General features: G+C 44.2%; 1 protein-coding gene across 1 annotated transcript; it reads left to right on the top strand.

Moving 5' to 3' along the window:
* LOC134641652 (sodium- and chloride-dependent GABA transporter 2-like) lies at positions 1 to 27455 on the top strand. The gene is made up of 14 exons (XM_063494143.1): positions 1 to 118; positions 3287 to 3421; positions 7164 to 7304; positions 7444 to 7531; positions 8173 to 8305; positions 8414 to 8548; positions 8620 to 8723; positions 8840 to 8964; positions 25938 to 26050; positions 26129 to 26266; positions 26417 to 26519; positions 26774 to 26874; positions 26951 to 27121; positions 27387 to 27455. The coding sequence occupies exons 3-14, from the start codon at positions 7205 to 7207 to the stop codon at positions 27453 to 27455; spliced, it is 1380 nt and encodes a 459-aa protein (XP_063350213.1). The 5' UTR covers positions 1 to 118; positions 3287 to 3421; positions 7164 to 7204.
* Positions 27456 to 27698: the final 243 nt, after the last annotated feature.

The following is a 27698-nucleotide window of genomic DNA, read 5'->3' as shown; positions in this document are numbered from 1 at the left end:
GTGGAGGAGCGAGGACACTGGGGAAATAAATTGGAATTTCTCCTTGCTGTGGCAGGAAATGTTGTCGGCCTGGGGAACGTGTGGAGGTTTCCCTATCTCTGTTACAAAAATGGAGGGGGTAAGCGTTCCTAACACTTATGTTTAATTCATTTAATATATTTATTTTACATGCACTAACCAAAAGATGTGTTAATGCTTGTGTATTTCATCCACATTAAAGTGCTACGCAATAAAACACTGGCAGGTGAAAAGAAAAAACATTTCATAAGCTTTCCACTTAACACTCATTAAAGTCAAACCCTTTCAAACACACTAAATCTGAATTGTTTAGATGGAGAGGATTCAAAGAAGATGACGTTAACAAGACCTGTTGGACTCAATGGTACTCAGTTAAAAGAAAGAGTAAAGAAATTTCAGTACCCACATTTTATAAAAACTAGGTTAAGATATGACTTCAGACTTGGTGTAGTCATTCTCTTCTCCATCTTCTCCAAACCCTATTATTGCTCAGTTTACAGAGATTCGCTGAGATGTTACCAAAAGTGTGTCTTTCAGTACTCTACGAAATTCTCCTTTATAAATTAGGTAACTCACATGACAACTGTAGGTGAAGCCAAGCAGGGCCCTTCATCTATTTGCATCATTCTGGATTTTGCAGCACCTTTATTACCTCAAATCTGCTAGCATCAAATTTGAGGGACTCAAGGTGCTGCAAAAGCTGGTTTGCTTTTACCAGGATCATTTTCATTCAAATGAAGAAAACTACAACTCTGGTTATGTTATTGTTAGTTAACATCTACAAAAACTATATATCAGGTCCATGTTTATTGTTTTAGATTGTTGCTGTTAGCCAGAAATTGGGCAGCAGGTGTGTTTTTTCTGTATTGTGTTATAAATTCAGGTGCATTCCTGGTGCCATATCTGATATTTGTAGTAACCTGTGGCATACCTGCATTCCTGCTGGAAACAACTATAGGGCAGTTCACCCAGCAGGGTGGCATTACATGCTGGAGGAAGCTGTGCCCACTGGCAGAAAGTAAGCTGTTCAGGTCTTTATTATAACAAGAAAACAACATGCAGCCCTTTTCTTCAAAGAGCCAATTTGAGTCACTGAATTTCACAAGAGCATTAGTTAATTCTAAATCCATTCTGTTATCCCAACAACGAAGTTAACAGTTGATGCCACAACTGAAAACAAAAACATATTACTGGTAACATTTTCACAAGTAACCAGATCAAGGTTCATGTTACAGTTGCAGCACTCCTTGCCAAGTGGAGGGTTTATTGTTAGCTGCAACTTTAAATATAAAGGTGTCATATAGACATGTTTGGAGGCGTGGTCCCACTCCTGAAATTCAGATAATTTACCTTCAATTGGTACCAAGGCTTTTAACCCAGTGGCCAGTTCTTCTGGAGCGAAAACTTGCATCGCTGTGATGCTGTTGGAGGCAATCTTATTAGGTTTAGGATTAGATTCTGCCAGTGATACCTGAGTGCATTTGAGGAAGTCAGTAAGCCTCTGCTTCTATTGGGAAAGAGATTAGTCTGTCATCCAAATAAAAGTGTCTCTCAAAAAAAGTGGTGTGAATCAGGTCCACGTTTTTGCTCGCCCTCTTGGGGCACTCTTTGGAGTATATATATAGCAACCAGTTTTGGTCAGGTTACTTGAAAATAGCAATTAGTTACTAATTACTGATTACTTCTCCAAGAAAGTAATCCAGGCACTTTACTGGCACTTTATTTTCAAAAGTACACGCTTAGAGGAAAACACCCGAGCATGGGCCTCACTAAAAAAAAACAACAAAAAAACAATCCATGCAGGATGCAGGGGTTTCTCTGGCCAATAAAACATTGTTCTGGGCACAAACATAACACACACAGATCATGCCCGTCCTCTAAGGGTATGGAATGCTACAATCCAAAAAATTTTGGGAGGTATGGGTTGCCATACGCAAGACAGAAACCTGGCTAAAATAGGTTAGAGAACTCTCACTCGCTGGCTGACACATCAGACACAGTGAGGTCCAAATGGCACGTAAACCGGCAAACCGTGGGCAATACGCCAGGGGAGCACAGCCTACTAAGCTACTTGAGCACGGCAGCTATACCTAACGAGCTTGCTAAGGGAGACAGTAAAGTAAAACAGGAACTAACACAACAAAACACCTAAAGGGTGGAAAATCACCAAGGTGCAAAAGAATTACTAAGAAACATGAAATACAAAACCCAAAACCATGATAAAGAATCAAAACAAAGAATAAGCAAAACCTAACCACGGAGTCAACTGACTACGGAGCCTGACAGTCATGGTCTTGGTGCAAGATAAATCTTAAGTAGTTTCTGTGGTCCTCTCTCATTATAAAACCATAGATCATCTGCTGGATTTCCCTTGTCACAGGAATAAGCTCCTTTCTGAACCTGAGTAGCACTCCTAGAAGGGAGTTATTTAAATCAGGGCCTGAGAGCAAGACACTTGCTCCTTGCCATAGTGTTGCTTGGTTAAAGGTGAAACAAAGTTGTACATGAAACCATTGTTTGTTCGTTTTTTTATTGTTATGCTTTTGAAATTCATTTTCAGTCTGGAGTATGTTAATATTTTCATTGAAAATGTATTAACTGATCAACAAAAGATGTGTTAATGCTTATGTATTTCATATATATTTCAAGTAAAAGTATTTGATGAGCTTTTTACTTAACACTAAGGTCTAACCCTTTCAAACAGGATCTGAATTGTTTAGATGGTAAGGATTCAAAGAAGATGAAGTTAACAAGATCTGTTATATTTATCAAGGTGTTCTCAATTTATCTGTCAAAGATGGACTCAATGGTACTCAGTTAAAAGAAAAGTAAATTAATTTCAGCCAGTACCCACATTGAAAATAAAACTCACAATCTTTAACATTTTAGGTTAAGAGATGACTTCAGACTTGGTGTAGTTATTCTCTCCTCCAGGTTTTCTCCAATATTTGATCTTGCAACAGCTTGATTACCTCAAATCTGTCAGAATCAGATTTAAGGGAAAGAAAGGAAGATGTATGACCTCTGCTCTATTGAGTTCCTGGGCAGCTTGTTTGCTTGCACCAGGATCATTTTGTGATTCACATGAAGAAAACAATGTTCTTAACGTTGGCTATGTGACTGAATAATGACACTAAAGAATTGTTGTATCATTGGTTAACTTGTGCTAAAACCATATATCAGGTCAATGTTTTTTTTTTTAGATTGTTGCTGTTACCTAGAAACTGGACAGCAGGTGTGTTTTTTCTGTATTGTGTTATAAATTCAGGTGCATTCCTAGTGCCATATCTGGTATTTGTGGTAACCTGTGGTGTACCCCTGTTCCTGCTGGAGACAACTATAGGGCAGTTCACCCAGGAGGGTGCCATTACATGCTGGAGGACGTTGTGCCCACTAGCAGAAGGTAAGCTGTATAGGTCTTTATTATAACAAGTAAACAGCATGTACCCCCCCCCCCCCCCCCCCCCCCACCACCACCACCACCTTTTTTTTTTCTTTTTTTTTTTTACAAATGGCCAGTTTGAGTCACAGAGTTGCACAAGAGCATTAGTTAGTTCTGTCAAGATGAACCAGCAGACTGGTGTGCAGGAGTCTGAGATGTCTGAGTTTATTTACACAAACACCAAGTGATATATAAAATGCACAGGGAGAAGGGGCTACGGCAGGGGTAGGCAACTCCAGGTCTCGAGGGCCGGTGTCCGGCAGGTTTTAGATGTGTCCTTGATCCAATACAACTGATTTAAATGGCTAAATGGCCTACTCAGCATGTCTTCAAGTTCTCCAGAGGCCTGGTAATGAAATAATCATTTGATTCAGGTGTGTTGACACAGGGTGATATCTAAAACCTGCAGGACACTGGCCCTTGAGGCCTGGAGTGGCCCAGCCCTGGGCTACGGGAATTTGAGTAGGGGGGGGAATTTAACTGGAGGAAGTTATTGTTTAACCATTGCTTGATATCTGTCAGGCAATTACTTAAACTCAAAAATTTATAAGACTCAGACTCACTTCAGTTATCCTGTTCTTTCAAAGAACAGGATAACTGAATGTCATCAGCATAGAGATTATAGAAAATATTATTGTAACACCTAATTATTTGGCCCAGGGGGTAAATATAGAGCAAAAAGAGAATCTGACCTAAAACAGATCCTTGAGGTATCCCACAAGGCAAAACTGTTGTTTCAGACATCACTTGATTCCAGTGATGGGAATAACGGCGTTACAAGTAACAGCGTTACTAACGGCGTTACTTTTTTCAGTAACGAGTAATCTAACTAATTACTATTCCTATCGTTACAACGCCGTTACAGTTACTAACAAGGAAACGCGGTCCGTTACTATTTTTCAACAAACAGACGGTTGAAGCTGTGTTCAGCTTACCGCATCTTATATCAGCTGCAGGAAGTAGCTGTAAGTAATCTGGGTGCTACAGCTTTAAGCAGCTGCGCGCTCCCGCGGACGGTAATCACGAGCACTGTCTAGCACAACACCTGCAGCTAAGGGGGCAAAACAATCACATGAGTGCTGCTGTTTGACTGAGGAAGAATAAAGTAGTCGTGGTAAGTCAGTCACATGACCACTTAAAGACAAAGCAACAAGGTGATATATACCAGTTTATAAATTGTGTTGATAGGCCACGTAAAACCAGAGTCATGATAAACAAGATATACGCAGCGTTTTTTCCTCAATAGTTTTGCCACGTTAGCGCTAGCAAGCACTCTCTGCTTATGAGCAAAAAACCAAAACAAAAAAGGGGAAGTTTTAGGAGTGACGGCGAGAGAGAGAGAGAGAGAGAGAGAAACAAAGCCAAACACAGGCACCATCATGCGTGACCCAAGGTGATAACACAAGATCTAGTAGAGATCTTGGTAAGTACCACAACGATCCAGGAACAAGTAACCCAGAGCCCCTGCCTTAAGCAGTGGCAGCAACATGGAGATAATGAGCAGCAGGTGAGTGGATTTATTTGATTTGTAAGACATGGAAAACATTGTGTATTCGCATGTTACGTGGTAGCTTTGGGGTTAGGGACCGATACTAAGCTAACTAGAGTGTCATGGGTGTATGCTAGATGGGAAACCCTTCTAAACGGGAAGAGCAGCAGGGGATGATCACGGAAACAGAAAGATGTGGAAACCCGATTAAAATAGTTAATAAAAATAAATACACTTTATTTACAGCATAAAAAAATACCCTGACTAGGGAAAGGAATAATTAAAACAAAACTTAAAACTAAGCACAATAAAAGTCAAGTAGTCCTCAGTCAGCGAGCTGAAGTCATCAAGCTGTCCCCTGTGCCTTCTAGGTGTATCTAATTAGGGAAGCCAGGGGGGAGGAGTCTCTCTGGAAGAAGTCCCTGTAAATACAGTAAAATCATGCAAAAAGGAAAAATACACTCAACATTGAACACAACAAAGCATGCAACAACTAGGTAAGAAAAATCCTTCTTCCCTGGATGACAAGAGCCTCAATTTCAAACGGTCCAATGAAACTTTGCGGATAATCTCTGGACTCGAAACAGACAGGGACAAACCTTGTGGATAGCCATATCTTCTGTCCAGGCTTGTAGGTAGGAGCTGCGATCGGATGCCAGTCAGCCAGGGGTTTGTTATGCACCTTGGTGCATATCCAGGGGATATGCGCTATCCAGGGGGAGTTGCTTGTTCAGGGGTAGTCTGATCGGTGGACGTGACACACCGGAGAATGGCCTCAGGCTCCATATTGGTTCGCTCCATCTGACCGTTAGGTTGTGAGTGAAAACCTGATGATAAACTGACCTTAGTGCCGAGGGCAGAAAAGAACTCCTTCCAGACCCACAAAGGAAATTGTGGGCCCTGGTCGCAGATGATGTCTTCAGGGATCCCATGGAGGTGGAAGATGTGTGCAGTAAGTAGGTGGTTGGTGTCTAGAGCAGTAGGAAGATTGGTATTGTTCAATCTATTATTTTTAGAATTACAGTGTTACCTGCTGAGGGACGTAGGCCAAAGTCCAGCACTATGTGTGTCCAGGGGCAGTGTGGGCAAAGGCCGGAGTAGACCAGCTAGTGGCTGATTTTGTTATTTGTTTTGAGCACAGGTAGTGCAGGCAGACACATATTCATGCTAGTGTGGGCCATCCAGGTAGGCAGGCAATTCTCTCATAACTAATTAGTCTTTTAGTTCAACACACAGATTATTCAATAAAGTTCCTTTAAGCGCATCCTGCTACCCAGCCAGTCTCCTCTGCCAGAATCCAAAAGTCTATTGAATAATCTGCAATGCTTCGCTTACCTTGTTTCAGATTCAGTAAGCGGTGAGCAGCTGCAGCAGCACTACAACTCTTATTGAAAACATTTCTAAACTAGTAAATATCAGGGTTAACTTAGTGCAGCTTGAGCCAATTTTAATGCCCGATCACAAAGCAGCTGAACAAAATAAGCGATTTTTGACCATCGCCCTTATAAGTCCTCCACTGCAGCACTACACCACCAACTGATCCAACTTACCACCAGGTGGTCAATTGACAGCTCAGCTTCTGTCTTTACTTGAGTGCCCAGAACATCTGATGATACAATTACAAAAACAATTATGGGTGTCCTGGTGTCATGTGCACTTATGAACATTCTTTTGTTCAAACATAGTCTTTGTTATGGACATACTGTTGCAGCACATGAATCCAATAAAAGAACAAAGTTTAGATCAGGAGTAATGTTCCTCACAGTCATGCCCCTACAGGTCTCACTGTAATTACCCACTTAATTACTGAAATCTCCTTTTATAGGAGAGTGGAGTCTGCATGAGGGGCACCCTCCAGCACTCAGCAACTATGTTTATTATAAAACTATCAAGTCTGATATTGTCACAAGAAAATGCTCCAGTGCTGACTGCACATCTCTATGACTCTGCTCCGTCTTGCCCCTTATCAGCATATGTTAATGTGAGCCCAATTAATAAATTACACAAAAAATATACTTTTCAGACCCTTTGTTAGGTTCACCCATTCAACTGCTCGTTAATACAAATATTTAATCAGAGCATTATGGTAGCACCTCACTGCATTTACGCATTTAGCCATGGTCAAAAGGAACTGGTGAAAGTGAAAATCAGAAAGAAAGGAAACAACAAACAGTCTGAGTCATACATAATTTGACTATAAATGTGGCCTTTCAGGCATTGGCTATGGTGGACAACTGATCCTCGTCTACACCTGTATGACCTACATCATTATTCTCTCCTGGGCTTTGCTCTACCTCGTGTTCTCCTTCAGCTCTCAGCTCCCCTGGGCCTCCTGCAACAACGACTGGAACACAGGTAAAATATAAAGATTATATAGCATGCTAATATTTCTGTGGTTTATAGTACTTATATAGGTTTTCCATCTTTGTCTCATAGTCATAACTTTTAAAAATGTTATACTATTGTCTGGCCACTTTCCCCATCATCCTTTCAGATGACTGTGTGGACGTTTCAACAAAAAATGAAACTCCCCACTGGACCAACCAGACTAACTGGACTTCAGCAGCCACTGAATTTTGGGAGTATGTCTCTGTAGATTAACCGAACATACCAAGTTTTACATTTATATAGATATATACACAGTGTTGGGGAGTAACGGAATACATGTACTGGTGTTACGTATTTAAAATACAAAATATGAGTAACTGTATTCCGTTACAGTTACTGTTTAAAATGGTGGTATTCAGAATACAGTTACTTTGTTGAAATAAAGTGATTACACGGTGGTCTTTTCCTGTTTCATATGTTAGGCTGCCCCCTCTCTATTTTTGGTAATTCCATGCCAGTGGAAACCCAAACAAAACACACGGCCCATGTCACACCTATTTGCAGCCCGAATAATAACGTGAAGAAATATTTAAAAAAATATATTATTCAAAAAATTATTTAATATGAAAGCAATAGGCAGAGTGTTACAGGCATAGCCCTAAAGAATGTAGTTGTAAAAAGCTTGACAATATATTAAGTAATCCAAGGTATTCAGAATACGTTACTCTCATTGAGTAACGTAATGGAATACGTTACAAAACACATTTTGGGGCATGTATTCTGTAATCTGTAGTGGAATACATTTTAAAAGTAACTTTCCCAACACTGTATACACACACACACACACAAAATTCTTTTTTTTAAATTTTACCTTCTGCATTTAATTGACTTCTAGACGACGAGTGCTGGCGATCTCAGGGGGCATTGAGGTAATAGGTAACATTCGATGGGAGTTGCTGTTTTGCCTCATCGCTATGTGGATCATCTGCTACTTTTGTATCTGGAAAGGAGTCAGGTCTACAGGAAAGGTGTTTGTGAAAGCTGAAGAATTGTGGTCAATAACTATATTCAGGAGATTTATATAGTGAATATGGAGTAAACTTTTTAATACCCTCAAATTTTGTTTTTTCCCACAGGTGGTATATGTCACAGCTACCTTCCCCTATGTAATGTTGTTAATTCTTTTGATTCGTGGCCTCTCTCTTCCTGGAGCATTAGAAGGAGTGATGTTTTATCTTCTGCCTGAACCCTCACGACTGATAGACCCTCAGGTACGAGCTCCAATCTATAACAGTGCCTAATACAGGTGGACAAGTGTAATACTGTTGCTTTGTTGGAACAGGTGTGGATGGATGCTGGGAGTCAGATCTTCTTCTCCTACGGTATCGGAGTGGGTACCCTAACTGTGCTGGGAAGCTACAACAAATACAACAACAACTGCTATAAGTATGCTGATCATTAATGCTGATAGTTAGTTAAGCCTAATTTCAGTATGCATATTAAAATCCCCATATTACTAAATGCAGTGACTTCACATTGCACTTTGTTTTTGTGATTTGCAGAGACTCTCTGATGCTGTGTTTGCTGAACGGTGGTACCAGTTTTGTAGCTGGTTTTGCTGTGTTCTCAGTGCTGGGATTCATGGCTCATGAGCAAGGTGTTCCTATTGCAGAAGTGGCCGAGTCAGGTATATATCTTAAACATGCAATCACATCCTTCTGAAAACATTTTTACATAACTTCAACACTTTATTTGAAGTTTTACACTTCATTTTGAAGAATAATAATAAACTATATTGAATGAATTTTTTTGCTTATTAACATTTCATGTAATCCAATTACTATCAAGTATCAAGTAAAAAAAGGGATTACTATTGCAAAAAGGTAATTAGATTGCCGTTACTTTCCCGTAAGCACGCTGCGTTACTGCGTTACTAAAACCGTGATTTTTTTTGTGAGTGTCTCATGACAATGACGTAAGCGAGTGTGACGTTCGTGGCAACAGCTGTGTGCAGAACAAAAATGGATAATATATCAAGTGCGGGAGAAAGTATGACCATGCAGCGTTTAAAGCGTAGAAGTACTGACATTACTTTGAGTTTGATTCCGTAAAAAGTGACAAAAACATTAGCGTCCTCTGTTCACTGTGTAATATATGTTTGCACTGATTGCCGATCACGCTTCAACTGAGTCGTCCTCGGTCAGAAGGAATGGTACTCCACAGTGATGTAGGTCAAATAACTTTAATAAGGAGGTGGCAGATGGCATCAACAGGATGAACAGCGTTGGTAGGGAGGCGATTGATTTACAGTATTCACATGCAGGTAAAGGGAGTGTGAGTGTGTATATGTGTGTGTGAGTCATATGATAAGCACGCACACAGGGTTAACTCACACAGGAATGCAAGTAAATACGTTAATCCTCCGACACACCTCTCATCTGTGCAGAACTGCACTGAACACATTCCCAACCGGAAGTACAGATACCGAGGTGCATCATGGGTAATGTAGTCTAAACAGTTACAGTGAACAAGCGGACTTTTAACAGCCGCCCCTGTATTTGTATGCAAATACACTCATGCTAAAGTCCGTCTATTTTGAAACAGTATTATTTGAGCCCTCAGGAACTTTGGGAAGTTCCACCAGCTTAGTTACCGGGCGAACATAGGTACTGTCTTTAACCTTGACCTCAGCAGCTCGAACAATGCCATCAGTCCCTGGGAAAACTTGGGAAATGGTACCCACAGGCCAAAGGCCTCTAGGCAGATTGGAGTCCACAATCATAACAGCTTGTCCCACGGCCATGTTGTCAGTGGACTTCCTCCATTTCTGTCGGAGTTGCAGTCCTGGGAGGTAGTTCTGTATGAACCGCTTCCAGAAGTGGTCGCTGATGACCTGACTGTGTCTCCATCTTCTGGTCGAAAGAGTGCCTGAGGGGCCGTAAACTGCCTGGGGTAGTGCCGAATCATGCCGCCCCATCAAGAGAAGATTTGGTGTGATGGGATCTGGGTCAGCTATGTCAGCCGATGCGAGCCGAGCGGTTTTGAGTTCAAAATGCCCTCAACCTCTATGAGGGCTGTGAGTAGGACTTCTTCTGCTACAACTTGGTCCTTCAGGACTACTTGCAGAGCTGACTTCACTGCTCTGATTTCCCTTTCCCAGGCTCCGCCGAAATGAGGAGAGTGTGGGCAGAAGTTGATAGTCTGCTTGGCTAGTTGCTGCTTGAGGTCAGGCTCCATGTTTTCAAACGCCGTTTGGAGTTCTCTGTGACCACCTCTGAAATTGGTCCCTCGATCAGACCACATCTCGTATGGCTTTCCTCGGCGTGCGATAAATCTGCGCAATGACATAAGGAAGGAATCGGTGTCAAGACTAGGGAGGAGATCAAGGTGCACGCATCTGGTTGTAAGACACTTGTAGATAATTCCCCAGCGTTTCTCTCTTCTACGACCTATCTTTATCCTGTACGGCCCAAAACAGTCTACGCCCCTTGACCAGAACGGGGGCTTATAGAGTCTCAGCCGTGATGAAGGTAAGTCCATTTTGGACCTCCATTTTGGGTGTAGAAGGTGAGGCGCGCCATCTCCTACAGTCCACACACTGGTGCTGATGTTTCTTAATGGCTTGACGTCCTCTGAGAATCCAATAGGTGTGCCGTATTTCCGCAAACAGCCTCTCTGCACCTGGATGAAGGAGCTGGTCATCATAAGTTTTTATGATGAGCGTGGTCAGGGGATGTTCAGCTGCCAATATGATGGGATGAATACTGTCTGGATCTAAGTCGGCGGCTCGACGGAGGCGGCCTCCGACTCTAATGAGACCGGTAAGACTGTCATATTCAGGGGACAGCACGCTAAGACGGCTGTCTGAGCGGACTGCGTGACCGATCTGGAGGGCTCAGGCCTCCTCCGGGAAGCTGTCAGCCTGAGCCGAGCGAAGCAGCATGGTCTTGGTTTCTAGTTGCTCTGCTGCTGTAATAGGAGTGTCAGCCGCCCCGTGTAGGGTCTGGTATGTAGCAGCAATCAGCTCATCTAGTGTGGCATACTGTGATGGATCCGATAAAGTCGGGGATACAGAAGCGTGCCCACAGAATGCAGTCTTCCTGAGCTCCTCCTCGCTGCATGCCGGGAACTCTGTTGGCAACTTAGGCCAAGTGTCAGCAGTTTGTGACAGGAAGGGTGGACCATGTGACCAACGATTGGGGACAGTTAGGTCGGCGAGATGTTTCCCTCTGGTGATGTCATCAGTGGGGTTAAGGTCAGAGGTCACATACCGCCACTGTTCAGGTGATGTCAGCTCCTGTATTTCACAGATTCTAGTCCCCACAAATACCTTATAGCGACAGGAACTAGACTGGATCCACTGCAGCACCGTTGTAGAGTCTGTCCACAGGTAGATCGACTGCAGGAGAATGGTGAGCTCTGTCTGGAGTAATTTGGCCAATTGGGCTCCTGTGAGTGCTGCGCAAAGCTCCAATCGGGGCATTGACACCTGTTTGCGTGGGGCCACCCTGGAGCGAGCCATCAGGAATGATGTGGCGATGGGCAGTTGTTGTTCGATTACTCGGAGATAAGCCACAGCCCCATACGCCTTTTCTGATGCGTCGCAGAATATATGAGCCTCATATGTCGCATTGCTGGAGTTGTGAGGAGGAGCGTAGCAGCGGGGAATGGTGACGTGCTGAAGGTGTGACAGTTCACCTTCCCACTCAAGCCAGGACTGAAGTAGATTCCCTTCGACGGGCTCATCCCATCCTCTCTCAGTGCTCCACAGGGCCTGTACAATCAGCTTGGCCCTTGTAGTGTAGGGACAAATATAACCTAGTGGGTCATACTGGGTAGCTAGTACCTTGTACACATTGCGCAGCGTGACCGTGGAGTAGGTTATAGGGTGGTGCTTATATCCCAGGACATCTGTCGGGCAGTGCCAGCTGAGTCCTAATGTTGACTCTTGTGGGTCGAGACTTTTAAAGTTCAACCAAAGCTCACAGTTCTCTGATCTAGCTGAAGCGGGCAGGTGAGCAACTACTTCGGGCACGTTGCTCGCCCACTGACGTATCTCAAATCCTCCTTGAATGAGTAAATCTCTCATTCGGTCGATGAGCTGCTTCGCCTCTTCTGGATTGGACAGGGACTGTAAACAGTTATCCACATAGAAGGCTGTGTGGACAGAGTCGCAGATGTCCTTGTGGGTGTCTTCGTGCTCCCTTGCATGTCTCTGTAGGGCGAAAATAGCACAACAGGGGCTACACGTCGTTCCGAAGGGCAAAACTCTCCACTCATATACATCTGGGGGCCGGTCAGTTTCACAATCCCTCCACAGAAACCGTAGCAGAGGACAATCCTCTGGGAGCAGCCGAATCTGATGAAACATGGCTTTGATATCTCCACTCACGGCTACAGGGTGTTGGCGGAAGCGGAGTAATACCCCCAGCAGAGTGGGCCCCAAGGGAGGTCCTGGTAAGAGGTAGTGGTTCAGGACGGCCCCCTGAAACTCAAACGAACAGTTGAAGACCACCCTAGCCTTATTATTGTGATGTACCATGTGGTGGGGTACATACCATGACTCGGAAGAGCTATGTGTCTCATCTGGGCTCAGCTTAACAACATAACCAGAATCTACTAACCTGTGGATCTCCTCCTGTATGTGAGAGTCAGATCAGGATTCTTGGCCAGCTTACGTTCAGTAGATCTGAGGAGGCCTTTTACTGCTTCAGGAGAGACGCACATCCGTGGAAAGTCCCTTCTCCTCAGCAGCAGAGTGGCGTATCTCTCGACACCGTCTACTGGGACTCTGATGGTCTTTGTTTCCAACATAGCTACCGCCTCTCTGTCCTCCTTTGACCGTGTGACCCCCTTCTCTGTCCTGTAGGGGGGAGCATCTAGTTGCCACAAACGCTTCACATCTTGATGCAGGGCCTCTGCAGGAGAAAGGCACATGTTCAGGCACTGCAGGTCCCCCTCAGATGTAGGCATACTACTGGCCGGCCCCTGGATGGCCCATCCGAGCTTGGTGCAGATGGCTACTGGCCCTTTGGATGACCCCCGAAGGACAGGACGGACAGGGGTGATGAGATGAGCGTTATCTGATCCAATCAGCACCAAAGGTTGGACCTGGTTAAATCCTTCAATCTGGACTTTCTGTAAGTGAAGATACTTCTTCTTTAGCTGTTCAGCTGGACATGACTGAGTAGCTAGGCTCAGTTGTTGGGCTGTGAAGGCATGTGTTACTTTGTACCTTACTTTGGGCTTAGCCCTTGGTGACACCTGAAATGAGACAAAGCCTCCCTTCATCTGGATTACATCTCGACAGTTCGCAGTGAGAGTGTTGCTTCCTCCTGTTCCAAACCTAGAGATTTAACTGCCACAGGAAGCACAACAGTCTTCTCTGAACCGTCATCGAGTACGGCGAATGTGTCCAGAGATTTGCCACCATGATGCAGTTGGATGGGTACTACCTTAAGCATAACACGACCTGAGTGACTTGAATAGTCTAGGTAGACCATACTAGTACTCACAGTTAGTACGTTAGGGTCCCGCTTCTTGTCCTCAACCAGGTCATGGAGCACAGACAAATGCTGGTCACCACAGGTGCTGCACGGCTTCTTCAGAGTACACTGCTCTGGAGAATGTTTACGGCCACAGCGCCAGCATTTGGCCTTCTCGGTAATCCAGGTAGCCATAGCTTTGAGGTCTAGCCTTTTAAATCCATCACAGCCATTAAGATAATGCTCTGTCCCTTCGCAGTATGGACAATAAGGTTTGAACTTCTGTCTCTTCTTAGGTTGGACTGTTGGATCTGGAGCTGTAGATTCTACCTCCTGTTTTAGCTTGGCTTGGGCTGGATTTGGGCCGTAGTAGATGGAAGCAGATTTGTTATGTGGCTTGGGCCCTGCTGAGGCTTTAAGGAGGTTCTTCTCTGGACGTGGCTTGTCCGGGGGCATTTGAGAGGCTTGCCTGGATAGCTGAAGGACTTGGGATTTCCGTTTGAACCATTCTGAGAAGTCGTACATATTGTACGTTCGGCTGCTGCCAGTGCGGATGATCCCCCGGGTGATACAGTACTCGATGAAGTTGTCCCTGTAGTTCAAAGGGAGCTTGGTAAGCAGTCTGTCCACATGTGAACCACAATGGAGCTCACTGGCTGCTACTTCATCCATGGTACTGAGAAGCCCGACCAGGTTGGACACCGACAGGGAGAAATCTTCAATAGCTTGAGAGTCTCCGGTTCTAATACGGGGGCAGTTTAATATAGTGCTAAGCTCACTTTGGACTAACTGCCTTGGCTGTCCATACCTCTGCTCTAGCGCCCTCATTGCACTAGTGTAGGGAGTGCGGTCATGAATGTAGCGCTTGGCTACCTGTAGGGCGCTGGGATGCTCTAGATGATCTAGTAGGTCCTGATACTTGTAATCTTCTCCCAGATGAGAATGTGGCCCTAAGGTGCTGTCCAGCCCTTTCTTTAATAAGGCGAAGTCACTCTCTCTGCCTGACCGGAAGATCACCAGCTTAGGCTTTGGAATGCCATATGAAGACACCACCATCATCTCCATCAGGTTTGGTAGAGGCGTTCCTGCTGGGTAAGTTGTGGCAACCCGTGGATTACGGTGTTCAGCAGAGGAAGATGATGAATAGTTACTTCCTGAGGGATAAGGAACATAGTATTTGCCAGCTGGATCAGGCAAAGCTTCAGGATGCAGTATGTTGGGCACAGGGCGATGAGCTTCTGCCCACTGTGATGGCTGAGTCACAGGTTCTGGTGGACGTGAAGGTTGGTAGGTAGGATCAGCAGGACGTGGTGGTTGCTGCAAGTACACAGGATTAGCTGGATGTCTGGCTTGGAAGACGGGAGCAGCGGGATGTGACGTCTGCTGCAGACTCACTGGGTCCACAGCCTGTGATAGCTGGTGCACTGAAAGATGAGCAGGTTGTAGTGGCTGATCAGCAGGGGCTGCAGGATGTAATAGCTGCACCTGGTCTGGCCTGTCTATAAGGAGCTGTTGTTCCGATCGCTGATATGAGAAGGGTTCAGCAGTGCATCGTTCAGGTCTCCTGAGTGGTGTCGATGCGGCTACATAAGTGGCAGGGTGCAGCACTGGCTGAGTGTGAAGGCTCACTTTACGAGGAGGTGATGGAGCAGATGTTTCCACTGGCGTCAGCATGTTCACAGGTGTTGTGGTGTCCTGCTCTGAGGGTATTACTGGCACAGTTAGTGGCTCTGTGGTATCATGTAACACCTCACTGCTAGGTTGTGGTGGTGCAACTTCTGTTATGGAGGAAATATGTTGGGGTTGTTCTAACGCTCCTGCTTCTGGGGGAAGAGGACTGCCAGGTTTAGAAGCTTGCTCCAAACGCTCCACTCGCTTTAGTAACGTACCACGAGTTTCCTCCATAGATACTTGCAGTTGAGTCATGTGTTGGAGGACACTGTTCCAAACTGATTCCATCTTCTGCCATCTCTCTTCCTCTTCATAGTCGGAGCTGCTTGAACTACTTGGAGCTCTAGATGGCACGGGTGGCTCAGTTAGATTGTGCTCATAGTCCACCAGATGTCCCGGAAGTTTCTTCTCCCGCTTTGGACGGGGGCTACTCGATGCACCTCTGTCCTGAGGGTGTGCCATCTCATTAACTCAGCCAAGGCGAATACGGCTCGAAGGACCACTTGTAATATATGTTTGCACTAATTGCCGATCACGCTTCAACTGAGTCGTCCTCGGTCAGAAGGAATGGTACTCCACAGTGATGTAGGTCAAATAACTTTAATAAGGAGGTGGCAGATGGCATCAACAGGATGAACAGCGTTGGTAGGGAGGTGATTGATTCACAGTATTCACATGCAGGTAAAGGGAGTGTGAGTGTGTATATGTGTGTGTGGTCATATGAAAAGCATGCACACAGGGTTAACTCACACAGGAATGCAAGTAAATACGTTAATCCTCCGACACACCTCTCATCTGTGCAGAACTGCGCTGAACACATTCCCAACCGGAAGTACAGATACCGAGGTGCATCATGGGTAACGTAGTCTAAACAGTTACAGTGAACAAGCGGACTTTTAACACACTGCGTGGGAAGAAAACTTCTTTTTACAGCGAAAAAACCCCTAAACTTCAGAGCAAGCACCAAGTACGCTGCCACGGAATGGGAAATTCAAAGACAAACTCGTGGATTTTTCCACTGTCTGCTTGGCACACCTGCACCAGGGCAAACCTCCGCTTGCCCCACTCCTGCTATACAGGTGAAAATAGAGCAACAGGACCGCTAGTCTTTGATTTTATTTATTTTCTGTTGTGTTTTACTTGCATCTATTTGAAAGACTGAGTGTAAACACAAAAACCTATTTTATTTTATGTGCGGGAATGTGCAGAAAATAGGTTTAAATGTTAAACAAATTTCTTCCAGTCAGAGAATGTTGCATATAATTACATTTTTGCTTGATGCATAAGGTTTAAAGATTAAAACTAATAAAACAAATTTTAAAAAGAGACTTTTCCATTTGACTACATTTTATATGATGGATTAGGTAGAAAGTAGAATTGGGCTGGAAGATCTATTGCTTTATCACCTATTCAGGTTGTAAATCATGTTTTTAAAAAGTAACTAAGTAACTAATTACTTTTGAAAATAAGTAATCAGTAAAGTAACGGGATTACTTTTTTGGGAAGTAATCAGTAATTAGTTACTGATTAGTAATTAGTAATTAGTTACTGATTACTTTTTCAAGTAACTTGACCAACACTGTCTATTAGTAGGCTTATACCTAATCAATTGAAGCTTGTTTCTAGCACTGAAAAACAGCCATAATTTCACTCACTCAACTTTCCTATTTCAAATCACGAAGAATCTAAAATATAAAACATTATAGAGTTATCTACCTATTTTTTGCTACATAATTCCATTTATCTTGCTTCATATATTTGATTTCTTCAGTTTGTATGTACAATGTAGAAAGTAGTCACAATGAAGAAAAACCATTAAATGAGAAGGTGTGTCCAAACTTTTGACTGGTAGAAAAAAAAATTCCCCTCTCACGCCTGCGGGCGGTCTTTATCCTTCAAGCTCAGGTCCTCTACCCACCTATCTCCTCCTTTGTCCAGCTTATTATCCCAGTAGGGTACCTGATCAAGGGCAGGGCATAGGTGTTGATAGCCCGAATCTTGTTCTTACATATAGCTGACTCCTCGGGATTTGCCTGACACTGGTGGTTCCAGCTTTCTTCTTCATGGTTCCCATTTGACTATTGGATTCCCAGGTACTTGTAGCTGTCCTTGATTTCTGCAATATTGCATTCTAGAAGTTCAATCACCTCAGTTCAGACTACCTTCCCTCTCTTAGTTACCATCCAACTACACATCTCCAATCCGAATGACATTTTAATGTCCTGGATCAGTGAATCGATGTCTTGTTCACTCTTGGCATACGGTTTGACGTCATCCATGTAGAGGAGGTGGCTGACGATTGCTTCATTCTGTAGTCAGTATCCATAACCAGTCTTGTCAATGATCTAACTGAGGGGGTTCAAACCTATGCACAACAGTAGTGGGGACAGAGGATCTCCTTTGTAGATCCCGCACTTAATGGTGACTTGTGCTATGGGGTTGAAGTTGGCCTTCAGTGTTGTACACCACATCCCCACTGAGTTCCTGATGAAGGTTCTTAGGGTCCTGTTGATCTTGTGCATTGTGATTAGGACTGTCCGGTGTTCAGTTAGCTATTCCGGGTGTCTCACATCGACTAACAGCTGGTTCATTTGTACAGCCAGGCGTTCATGGAGTGCAGTCAGCTTGTTCAGGCAGTAGGTGTGAACATGATGCTCTCCAACTCTTCATACTAGAGACCCTTTCTTGGATGTCTGCCACTGTGATAGTTACTGGAGCCTGCTCATGGAGGTTGCTGTGTACTGCTCTTAGATCCACTAGCCACTGAGCCTTGCCATTATGTGTTGCGCCGTCTCCAGCCTTGGTGGTGCTGTTCTCAAATTGTTCCCCTGCCAGTACACCTTGAATGGTTCTGTGGAGAACAGCTGGTTTATTCTCCTGACTTCTATTTTTCTGGTATACCTCTCAGCTGGCCAAGGCTGTGTCTTTGCTTGGCAGTTTTCAAGGCCTCAGGTATGGACAGCTTGCTGTACTTCTGCAATGGCACCTTCTTAGGCACCTTCTTCATTGCACCTTTCTGGAGCTCCGATGGTTGGCTAACCTCCCTCTGTGCTAGCTTGATCTTGACCTGTAGTCTCCTTCTCCATGTAGGGTACTGCTCCTTGGGGCTGTTCAACTTGTAGCCAAGCATGTCACTGATCACTGCTGCCGTAGTGTAGATCAGCTGGTTAGTCTCGGTAATGCCCGTAGCCAGTGTTGGTCAAGTTACTTGAAAATAGTAATTAGTTACTAATTACTGATTATTTGTCCAAGAAAGTAATCCTGTTACTTTACTGATTACTTATTTTCAAAAGTAATATATTAGTTTTTACTTAATTACTTTTTAAAAGCATGATACACAACCTGAATATGTAATAAAGCAATAGACCCTTCAGGCCAATTCTATTTTTTCTGCATAATCCATTATATGAAATTAAATCAAATGAAAAAGTCTCTTTTTAAAAATTGTTTCATTAGTTTTAATCTTTTAACTTTATGCATAATTCATCAAGCAAAAATTAAAATATATGCAACAGTGTTTGTTTAACATTTAAACCTATGTTCTGCATATTCCAGCATATAAAATAGAATAATATTTTTGTTTATACTCACTCTTTCAAATAGATGCAAGTAAAAAAAAGTAAAAAAATAAATAAAATCAAAGATTCAGCAGCACCAACTCCTGACACTCTTAAATCTATTTTCACCCATTTAGCAGGAGTGGGGTCAGTGTAGGTTTCTGTGGCAGCGTGCTAGGTGCTTGCTCAGATATGAAGTTTACATTTTTTTTGTAAAATAAGTTTTTTTTTCCCACACAGAGTGTACAGCGGACATTAATGTTTTTGTCACTTTTTATGGAATCAAATTCAAAGTAATGTCAGTACTTCCAAGCTTTAAAAGCTGCATGGTCGAACTCTGTCCAACACTCCATATTATCCATTGTTGATCTGGACACATCAGTTGCTGCCGCGGACATTGCACGCTTGTACATCATTGTCATGAAACATTCCCACAAACAAAATCACGGTTTAGTGACACAGCGTGCTTACGGGAAAGTAACAGTAATCTAATTACTTTTTTGCAATAGTAATCATTTACATTACTCATTACTTGAAAAAGTAATCGGATTACAATAACGTGTTACTTTTAACACATTACTGCTCATCTCTGGCCACAGTAGGTGTTGTACGCAGTGCTGCATTCACATCATCTAGTAGATCCTAAGAGGGTACTGTCAGACTGGAGACCTTGGGCAAGATACTAACCCCAAGTTGCTCTCCGATGCATCCATCGGAGTATGAATTAAGTAGTATTTATTTATTGTCATTGTCAAGAACAATGAAATTGTGTTTGGAGCTTCTACAACAAATAATAATAAATACTAAATTCCCCTTAGACCCAAGTGTAACCATTTAACCCAATGTGACTTCAGTGTAATGAGACGATCCTTAGGAAAAAAAACATGAAAAATATGACAGGTAGTGTTCATGGGACATTCAGACAAAGACCTGAGAAATATGACAAAGTGCAACAGTGCAACCCATTCAATTATTGTACTGTGAGATATGATAATTGTCTATTTTTCAGACCAGTTCACTGCTATCAATAAGTTGGATATGGTTATTGTCCGTGAGAGGGGGGGGCAGAGGGGGGGGGGGGGGGGGGGGGGGCAGAGTTCAGGAGCCTCACAGCCTGTGGATACAGGCTGTTGGCCAATCTGGACGTTCTGGCCTGTATGGACCTGTACCTTCTCCCTGAGGGCAGCAGGTGGAAAAGGTGGTGCGCAGGGTGATGTTGGTCCCGCAGAATACTGTGCACCCTCCTCAGACAGCGAGTGGGGAAGATGTTGCTAATCTCTGGCAGAATCGTTCCAATAATTCTGCCAGCTTCTTTCACCACCCGCTGGAGTGCTTGCTGGTCGGCCTTGGTGCAGCTGGGGAACCACACTAGAAATCCATACGTCAGAACGCTGCTGATGGCACAGTTGTAGAAGTTCAACATCAGAGGTCTGGGAATGTGTGCGCTCCGCAGTCTCCTCAGGTAGTAGAGGCGCTGTTGGGCCTTCCGTACAGCTGAGGTGATGTGGTTGCCCCAGGACAAGTCCTCAGTCACAGTTACCCGCAAGAATTTAAAACTGCTCACCCTCTCCACCGCCTCACTGCCAATGAAGAGAGGCCGGTAGTTGTTATGACCTTTCCTCCGGAAATCTACAATAATCTCCTTGGTCTTTTTGGTGTTTAAGACCAAGTTATTGTCGCGGCACCATGACTCTAGTTGTTGCACCTCTGTCCTGTAGTTTGTCTCATCGTTGTTGGATATGAGTCCGAGCACTGTGGGGTCGTCGGCAAACTTAACAATGAGATTGGACGCGCAGGAGGAAATACAGTCATGAGTGAAGAGAGTGTATAGCAGAGGGCTCAGAACACACCCCTGAGGGGCACCGGTGTTGACCACAAGGGTGGAAGAGGTGTTCTTACCCACTCTGACACTCTGTCTACGGTTAGTGAGGAAGTCCACAATCCAGTTGCACAGGGAGGAGTTGAGTCCCAGTTGATGGAGTTTGGGACGGAGTTTGTATGGCCGGATGGTATTAAAGGCCGAGCTGTAGTCTACAAAGAGGAGCCGTGCATAGGTGTTCTTGTGCTCCAGGTGCTCCAGTAGTGTGTGCAGCACTGTGGCAATCGCGTCCTCAGTTGACCGGTTCTCCCTGTATGCAAACTGGTGCGGGTCCAGAGATGGTGGAAGGGCAGCTCTGATGTGTTTAATGACCAGTCTCTCCAGGCATTTGGCAGGAATGGGGGTGAGTGCCACAGGTCTGAAATCGTTCAGACATGTGACATTTGACTGTTTGGGGATGGGAACAATGGTTGCTGCTTTCTAAACAGGATGGTACCAGTGAACAGGACAGCGAGGTGTTATATATAGAGGTGAAGACGTCCGCCAGGTCCGCAGCACAGTCTTTTAGCACCCGGCCCAGCACTCCATCTGGTCCGGCCGCCTTCCTGATGTTAATGCTGCGGAACACACGCCTCAGCTCATGAGTGCTCAGGACTGGAGCAGGGTCGGTTGAGGGGAGTGGGGACAGGACAGGGTCGGTGTTATCCCTATCAAAACGGGCATAAAAGAGGTTTAGGTCCTCAGCCAGAGTAGGACTGTCGGCTGAGGGTGATGGTGTTCTCCTCTTGTAGTCCGTGATGGCCCTGATGCTCTCCCAGACCTGTCTTGGGTTTGTGATGTTCTCAAACCTGGCCTCGATGCGCCTCCTGTGCTGCTGCTTGGCAGTCTTGATGCCTCTTCTCAGGTTAGCCCTGGCAGCACTGTATGCCTCCAGGTCCCCGGAATGGAAAGCGTTGTTCCTCGTTCGGATAAGTTGTTGAACTCCGTGTGTCATCCAGGGTGGATTATTAGGGAACACACTGAGTCGTTTCCAAGTTGTTACATTGTCCACACAGAAACAGATGTAGTCCAAGACAGTGGAGGTGTAACTGTCCAATGCGACACGATTGTCAGTGTCCTGCTCCTTGAATACCTCCCAGTCTGTGCGGTGGAAACAGTCCTGGAGCATCGGAATAGCATCCTGCGGCCATGTTCTCACGGTTTTGGTTGTAATCCCAGTGCTCTTGATCTTTGGTGTGTATATTGGGTGTAGCAGAAGAGAGAGATGGTCTGACAGGCCCAGGTGGGGACAGGCCTGGGCTCTGTATGCGTTCGCCATGTTGGTGTACACCTGGTCCAAAATTCTATCTCCTCTGGTAGCACACTTCACATTTCGGTGGAAATTGTGAAGTACAGATTTCAGGTCCGCGTGGTTAAAATCCCCAGCCGCAATAAAGACACTGTCCGGGTGTGCTACCAGGCTGTTATTGATGCTGCTGCTCAGTTGTGCTAACGCTAGCTTAGCATTAGCATCTGGTGGAATGTAAACAGCGCAGATGTAAACGGCAGAAAATTCCCGAGGGAGATAGAATGGACGGCACTTTAACACCAACAGTTCTGCCTCTGTACTGCACAGTCTGTCCGTTACCGTGACGTTCGTGCACCAAAAGTTGTTGATATAGATGCACAGCCCCCCGCCGGTCTTCTTACCAGAGTCCGCAGACCTGTCGGCTCGGTAGGCGGTGCGGCCTGCTAGCTCAATAGCCGTGTCGGGAATGGCGCTGTCCAGCCAGGTTTCAGTGAAAATCATGCACGAACAGTTGTTGAAAGTCCGTCGAGTGGCGATCTGCAGTCGTATTTCATCCAGTTTGTAACGGATTGAACGAGCATTGGAGAGGAATATGGTCGGGAGTGGTGGTTTGAACGGACTAGCCTTTAGCCGTGCCCACAGGCCTCCCCGCCTGCCTCTCTTCTGCCTCCGCTCGCAGCGTCTCCTCCTGCGGCTCGCTGTTGCGGGTAGCCCCGGGGGTTGCTTGACGATCTCCGGGGGGATGAGATACTCGGATGTTAGTTGAAGATCTCCACGGCTTAGCTGTAATAGTTGTAGTAGATCATCTCTGTTGTACTGAAGTAAACCCAGACTGTGTGAAATGATACACAGTGCCACCAAAAGTGCAAAAATGTAGGAGCTCCGGGCCGCTGCGTCTGTGCGCGCTGCCATCATACTTCAGATGTGTGTGAATGTAGTTAGAAAGCACTAAGTATAGAAAAAGTGCTTGTGTGATTGGGTGAATGTGGCAAGTACACTTTGAGTACTCCGGGAGAGTAGAAAAGCGCTATATAAGAATCAGTCCATTTACCATCTTTGCCCCACTCAAATATAGACCATGGACCTGTTCATCTTAGGCAATTTGATGCCTGATAGGAGCTTCCATGTGGTACTGAGGCAGGATATTCAAGCAGGTCAGTAGCCTCGCTGCAGAGTTTTGAACAACCTGTAGACAAGCCAGCCCTTTCTTGTTTAGACAAGTAAACAGGCTGTTACAGTAGTCGAGTCTTGTAGAGACAAAAGCATGTATTATCATCTCGATTTCACTTGTTTACACAATGGATCTAAGTTTTGAAATGTTCCTTAAGTGAAAAAAGCAGGTTCTTTCTATCTGATTTAAATGTCCCTCCAAAGAAAAAGCTTCATCAAAAATAACACCCAGATTTCTAAGGATATGTTTCTGTGAGGTACCTAAATCACCCAGTCGCCATTTAGTATCAGGTATTGCACTGTCTGGTATAATAATCAAAGTTTCTGTTTTGGCTGGGTTTAGCTGTAAGCAATTATTGTTCAACCATTGTTTAATGTTGGTTAAACAGTCACTCAGATCAGAGAGCTTATGAACTTCAGCAGGCTTAAATGAATAGTATAGCTGAATATCGTCAACAAAAAGATGATAAAATACTTCAGGAAACTGCTGTTTTATCTGGCCCAAAGGAAGAATGTATATTAAAAACAGAATAGGTCCCAGCAGGGAGCCCTGAGGAACTCCACACAGCAACTCTGTAGATTCCGACATGATCTGGTTTGCAGACACACTAAAACTCCTTTCAGATATATAAGATGAAAACCAGTCTAGAACAGAGCCAGACATTCCATCCGGGTCTCTCTGTCTATTTATCAGGATGGTATGATTGACTGTATCAAAGGCTGAGGTAAGGTCTAACAAGACTAGGACTGTGTATTCTCCGGAGTCTGCTGACATCATAATATCATTAGTGACTTTCAGTAGTGCTTTCTCAGTGGAATGCAATTTACGGAACCCAGATTGAAAACGGTCAAAGATGTTGTGTTTCTCCAAGTATGCTGTAAAGTGGACAGCAACTGCCTTCTCAAAGAGTTTTGGCATAAATGGGAGTTTGGGAGTTTCTAAAATGTTGAAGTAGTGTTGGATCCAGATTGGGTTTTTTGAGCCTTGGTTCCAGAATGGCATTTTTAAAAAAGCTGGGGAACACCCCAGTCTGAAGAGAAACATTAAATAGGTTCACAACCCAAGGACTCAAGGACCTCTCAGCAGTAGTCTCAGTTGTTATGCGTCTATGAGTTTTTAACTTCACAGGCGTTTGTTTAGAGCTAAAATTGAGTTTAAAAAATACACAATTATGATCACTCAAATGTACATCCTCAACAAACACATTGCCAATGTTGAGGCCCAAGGAAAAGACAAGGTCCAAGGTATGGCCTTTTAAATGGGTTGGACCAGAGACATGTTGGACAAAGTTAAAAGAATCAGATATACTCTTGCTCTTAGGTCATCGAGCTTGTTCTCCAGGGATTGTACGTTGGCCAGTAGGATGCTGGGCAGTGGTGCGCCATGCGCCTGCTGTCTCAGTCTGTTCCGAACGCCAGCGCTTTTCCCCCAGCGCTTCTTTGTTCTACGCCTCGGATGAGCAGCCCGTCCTTTGTTGTTCTCCGCGCCGCGTAATATCTCTGGCGGCCAGGATGGGTCAGGTATAAAAATGTCCAAGATTAAATGTGCAACTTTGTCACCGATGTTTACAAGTGATCTGCTGTTGTATACTATAAAAATAGAGGATTTCGGAATGTAAACCAAACCAAAAAATAAGTAAAAAAACTAAAAAGGTGCATAGTCGGAGCGGAGCGGTCAGGAAGGCATCTGGACGTGGCCGCGCCATCTTGAGATTCGGTGACCTAACCGGTGGGCGCCCAAGTATGAGCACGTTCGTTTAGGTCAATAAACTCACTATCCCTCTGCCATGTTTCAGTGAGAAATAGTAAATCCAGGTTTTTTCCTGTGGAGAGCTCATTCAGAGAGAAGGATTTGTTGGCGCTGGAGCGGGTGTTCAAGAGCGCAATCTGACTAAATGCTGGCAGCGCAGGTTTCACATAAGCTTGTCAGAGTGGAACTGACAGCAAACACAGTGTCCGAATGCATGGTCTCCAGCAGCGCCACGGAACCGGTGGGACCAACTACCGGTTTTGCGATGCAGGCTGCGAGGACACAGCAGTAGAGAGGTAATCGACAAAATCCAGAGCATCAGATGAGCAGGATCCAGGCTGCAAGTCCGTGTTTCCAACCAAATTCAGAAGGGTAACTGGCAGCAGAAACCAGGGCAACTCCAGACCAGTCGGGAAATCTCCAATCTGTATGCTCGTCTAATGTGTACCTGGATGCCGGCCCTACAGCCTCTTTTCCTCGATTTCTTCTTGGAATTGCCTAGGGCATGTTTCGTAGGTAGCAAAAAGTAATCCGGTGAGGTAGACGAGCACACAAATGGTGGGGGGAAGTTTTCCTATAACTGTACCAATCATCATAAAGATGTTCCATAGACTCTTTGATGGAAGAACGGTCATAAATCACAGCAGCATAGCTCCATATATTAAACATCAGGGCTGATATAATAGCATAAAATACAATACAACACAGGCAGGTAGAAGTCAAGCCGAGCAAAGGCGCCATCTTCCTGTCACAGTCAGTTGACTGCTCAACATGAGCAGGCACAGGTAAATGTTTAATTTTGTGCCTTCCCACTGTCGTATTACATGGTACAACCTGTACAAACTAAAACAGAACCACTCGACTCTGGCTTGCATGTTTTGTCTAGAAGGAGCTTAGTGTTCCGTCATGTTGTGTTTCAGGTCCAGGCCTGGTATTCATTGCATATCCTCAGGCTGTAGCCATGATGCCCCTACCTCAACTGTGGTCCATCTGTTTCTTTGTTATGCTCATTCTCTTGGGTCTGGATACACAAGTAAGACGCACAAACCATTGGAACATTGCATTTATGCTTTGAAATTTACTCAGTGTGTTTTGTCCATTCTCTGCACAGTTTGTTACTATGGAGGTGTTGATGACGTCCTTCATCGATATGTTTCCCAAAGTGTTGCGCAGAGCTGGCCGAAGGGAGATTTTTCTCCTTCTCTTCTGCCTGATATGTTTCTTCTCTCAGCTTGTCATGGTTACTGAGGTCTGTATGTAATGTATCACTGCCAAAAAATGTTTTAGAAATGTATGTGTGGGTCTGAAAGAAAATATTAAACATTACATATCCTAATTTTCAGATTTTAGTGACAAAACTAAATGCTTACAAAATAAATATCTGTGTCATTGTCTCTAGGGAGGGATGTTTGTGTTCCAGTTGTTGGACTACTATGCTTGTAATGGAGCCTGCATCCTCTTCCTATGTGTGTTTGAAACTCTGGCACTGGGTTGGATATTTGGTAGGTGTAGTCTTTCCTTTTATATCTCACACTAAGGATTTTGTGATGATGACATGATCAGGGAAATGTTCTCATGTATAGAAGCAAATCTTGCAGACACTTGTGAGGACATTATAATGGAGTCTTTACATGACTGATTATGACTCCTTTGGCTGTCATTTGACGTTTATGTGAAAAAAAATACATCTATGGCGTTCCGTTGACACCAAGTGTGATCTTTATACGTTGTTTATCTTGTTTCTTCTCCTATTAAGGGGTAGATAAGTTGTATGACATAATAAAGGACATGACAGGGACACAAGCCAACTACTTCTTTAAACTCTGCTGGCTCTACCTCACACCACTGGTCTCACTGGTGAGTTGGGCTTTAAATGCTAAGATGTTAACACAAAATTCTCCACCAACTAAACCATCTCCTTTTGATTTCTCAGGGCTCTTTTATATGTTCTTTAATCGAGTACCAGCCTCTGACCTTTAATCGGTGGTACATCTACCCATCCTGGGCATATGTGCTGGGGTGGATACTGGCCCTCTCCTCCATCCTGCTTGTTCCAGGATGGGCCCTGTATAGGTTGGGCACTGGGACTGGGACCCTAAGCCAGGTGGGATGATTGTGGTATAAGATTAAATACAGTGTGGGAAATAATTATTTTATCCCCTTCTGAATTTGAAAGTTTGTTCACTTAGAAAGAAATGAACAGGCTTTATTTGTGTTTTGACATTAAATATATAGTTAAATAAAAATGTATGGTTTTCATGTTTACTGGGTAATTTTTAACACAATAGAAATCATAATAAAGATAATAGCTTTTTAGAATTGTTATAAAAGTTTTAAATAATGACCAAATATTTTTCTCCATTTTGTAGCGTTTCCAGCATCTGTGCCAGCCTAATCTTGAAAATTTAGAGAACCAAAAGAGGGAAACTGAGTTATAGATCATCAGAGAACTTCTACAGTAGTACACACACAACTGATACACAAGGTCATCTGATCCCGAAAACACCTACGAGTTGGAGCTGAAAATGATGTCACTTTCTCTGTTTTCCTTTACATTCTTTCTCCTTTTTCCACTTTTCTACACATTTTAGTTGTTGTTTTTTATGGAACTCCAAAGTGTTCAAAATTAAATAAATAAATAGGACATGATGAAATAAATAACTATGTGAATAAATAAGACA

This window comes from Pelmatolapia mariae, linkage group LG14, assembly GCF_036321145.2.
Source record: "Pelmatolapia mariae isolate MD_Pm_ZW linkage group LG14, Pm_UMD_F_2, whole genome shotgun sequence".
In the NCBI taxonomy this organism is placed as follows: Eukaryota; Metazoa; Chordata; class Actinopteri; order Cichliformes; family Cichlidae; genus Pelmatolapia; species Pelmatolapia mariae.
Note: the sequence above shows the minus strand (reverse complement) of the source record. Positions and strands in the feature narration are given on the sequence as shown.

Coding starts and splice junctions, on each gene's coding strand:
- LOC134641652 (XM_063494143.1), top strand. CDS start 7,205: ATGACCTACATCATTATTCTCTCCTGGGCTTTGCTCTACCTCGTGTTC. Junction 7,305..7,443: donor CAACAACGACTGGAACACAG/GTAAAATATAAA, acceptor TCATCCTTTCAG/ATGACTGTGTGGACGTTTCA. Junction 8,724..8,839: donor TACAACAACAACTGCTATAA/GTATGCTGATCA, acceptor TGTGATTTGCAG/AGACTCTCTGATGCTGTGTT.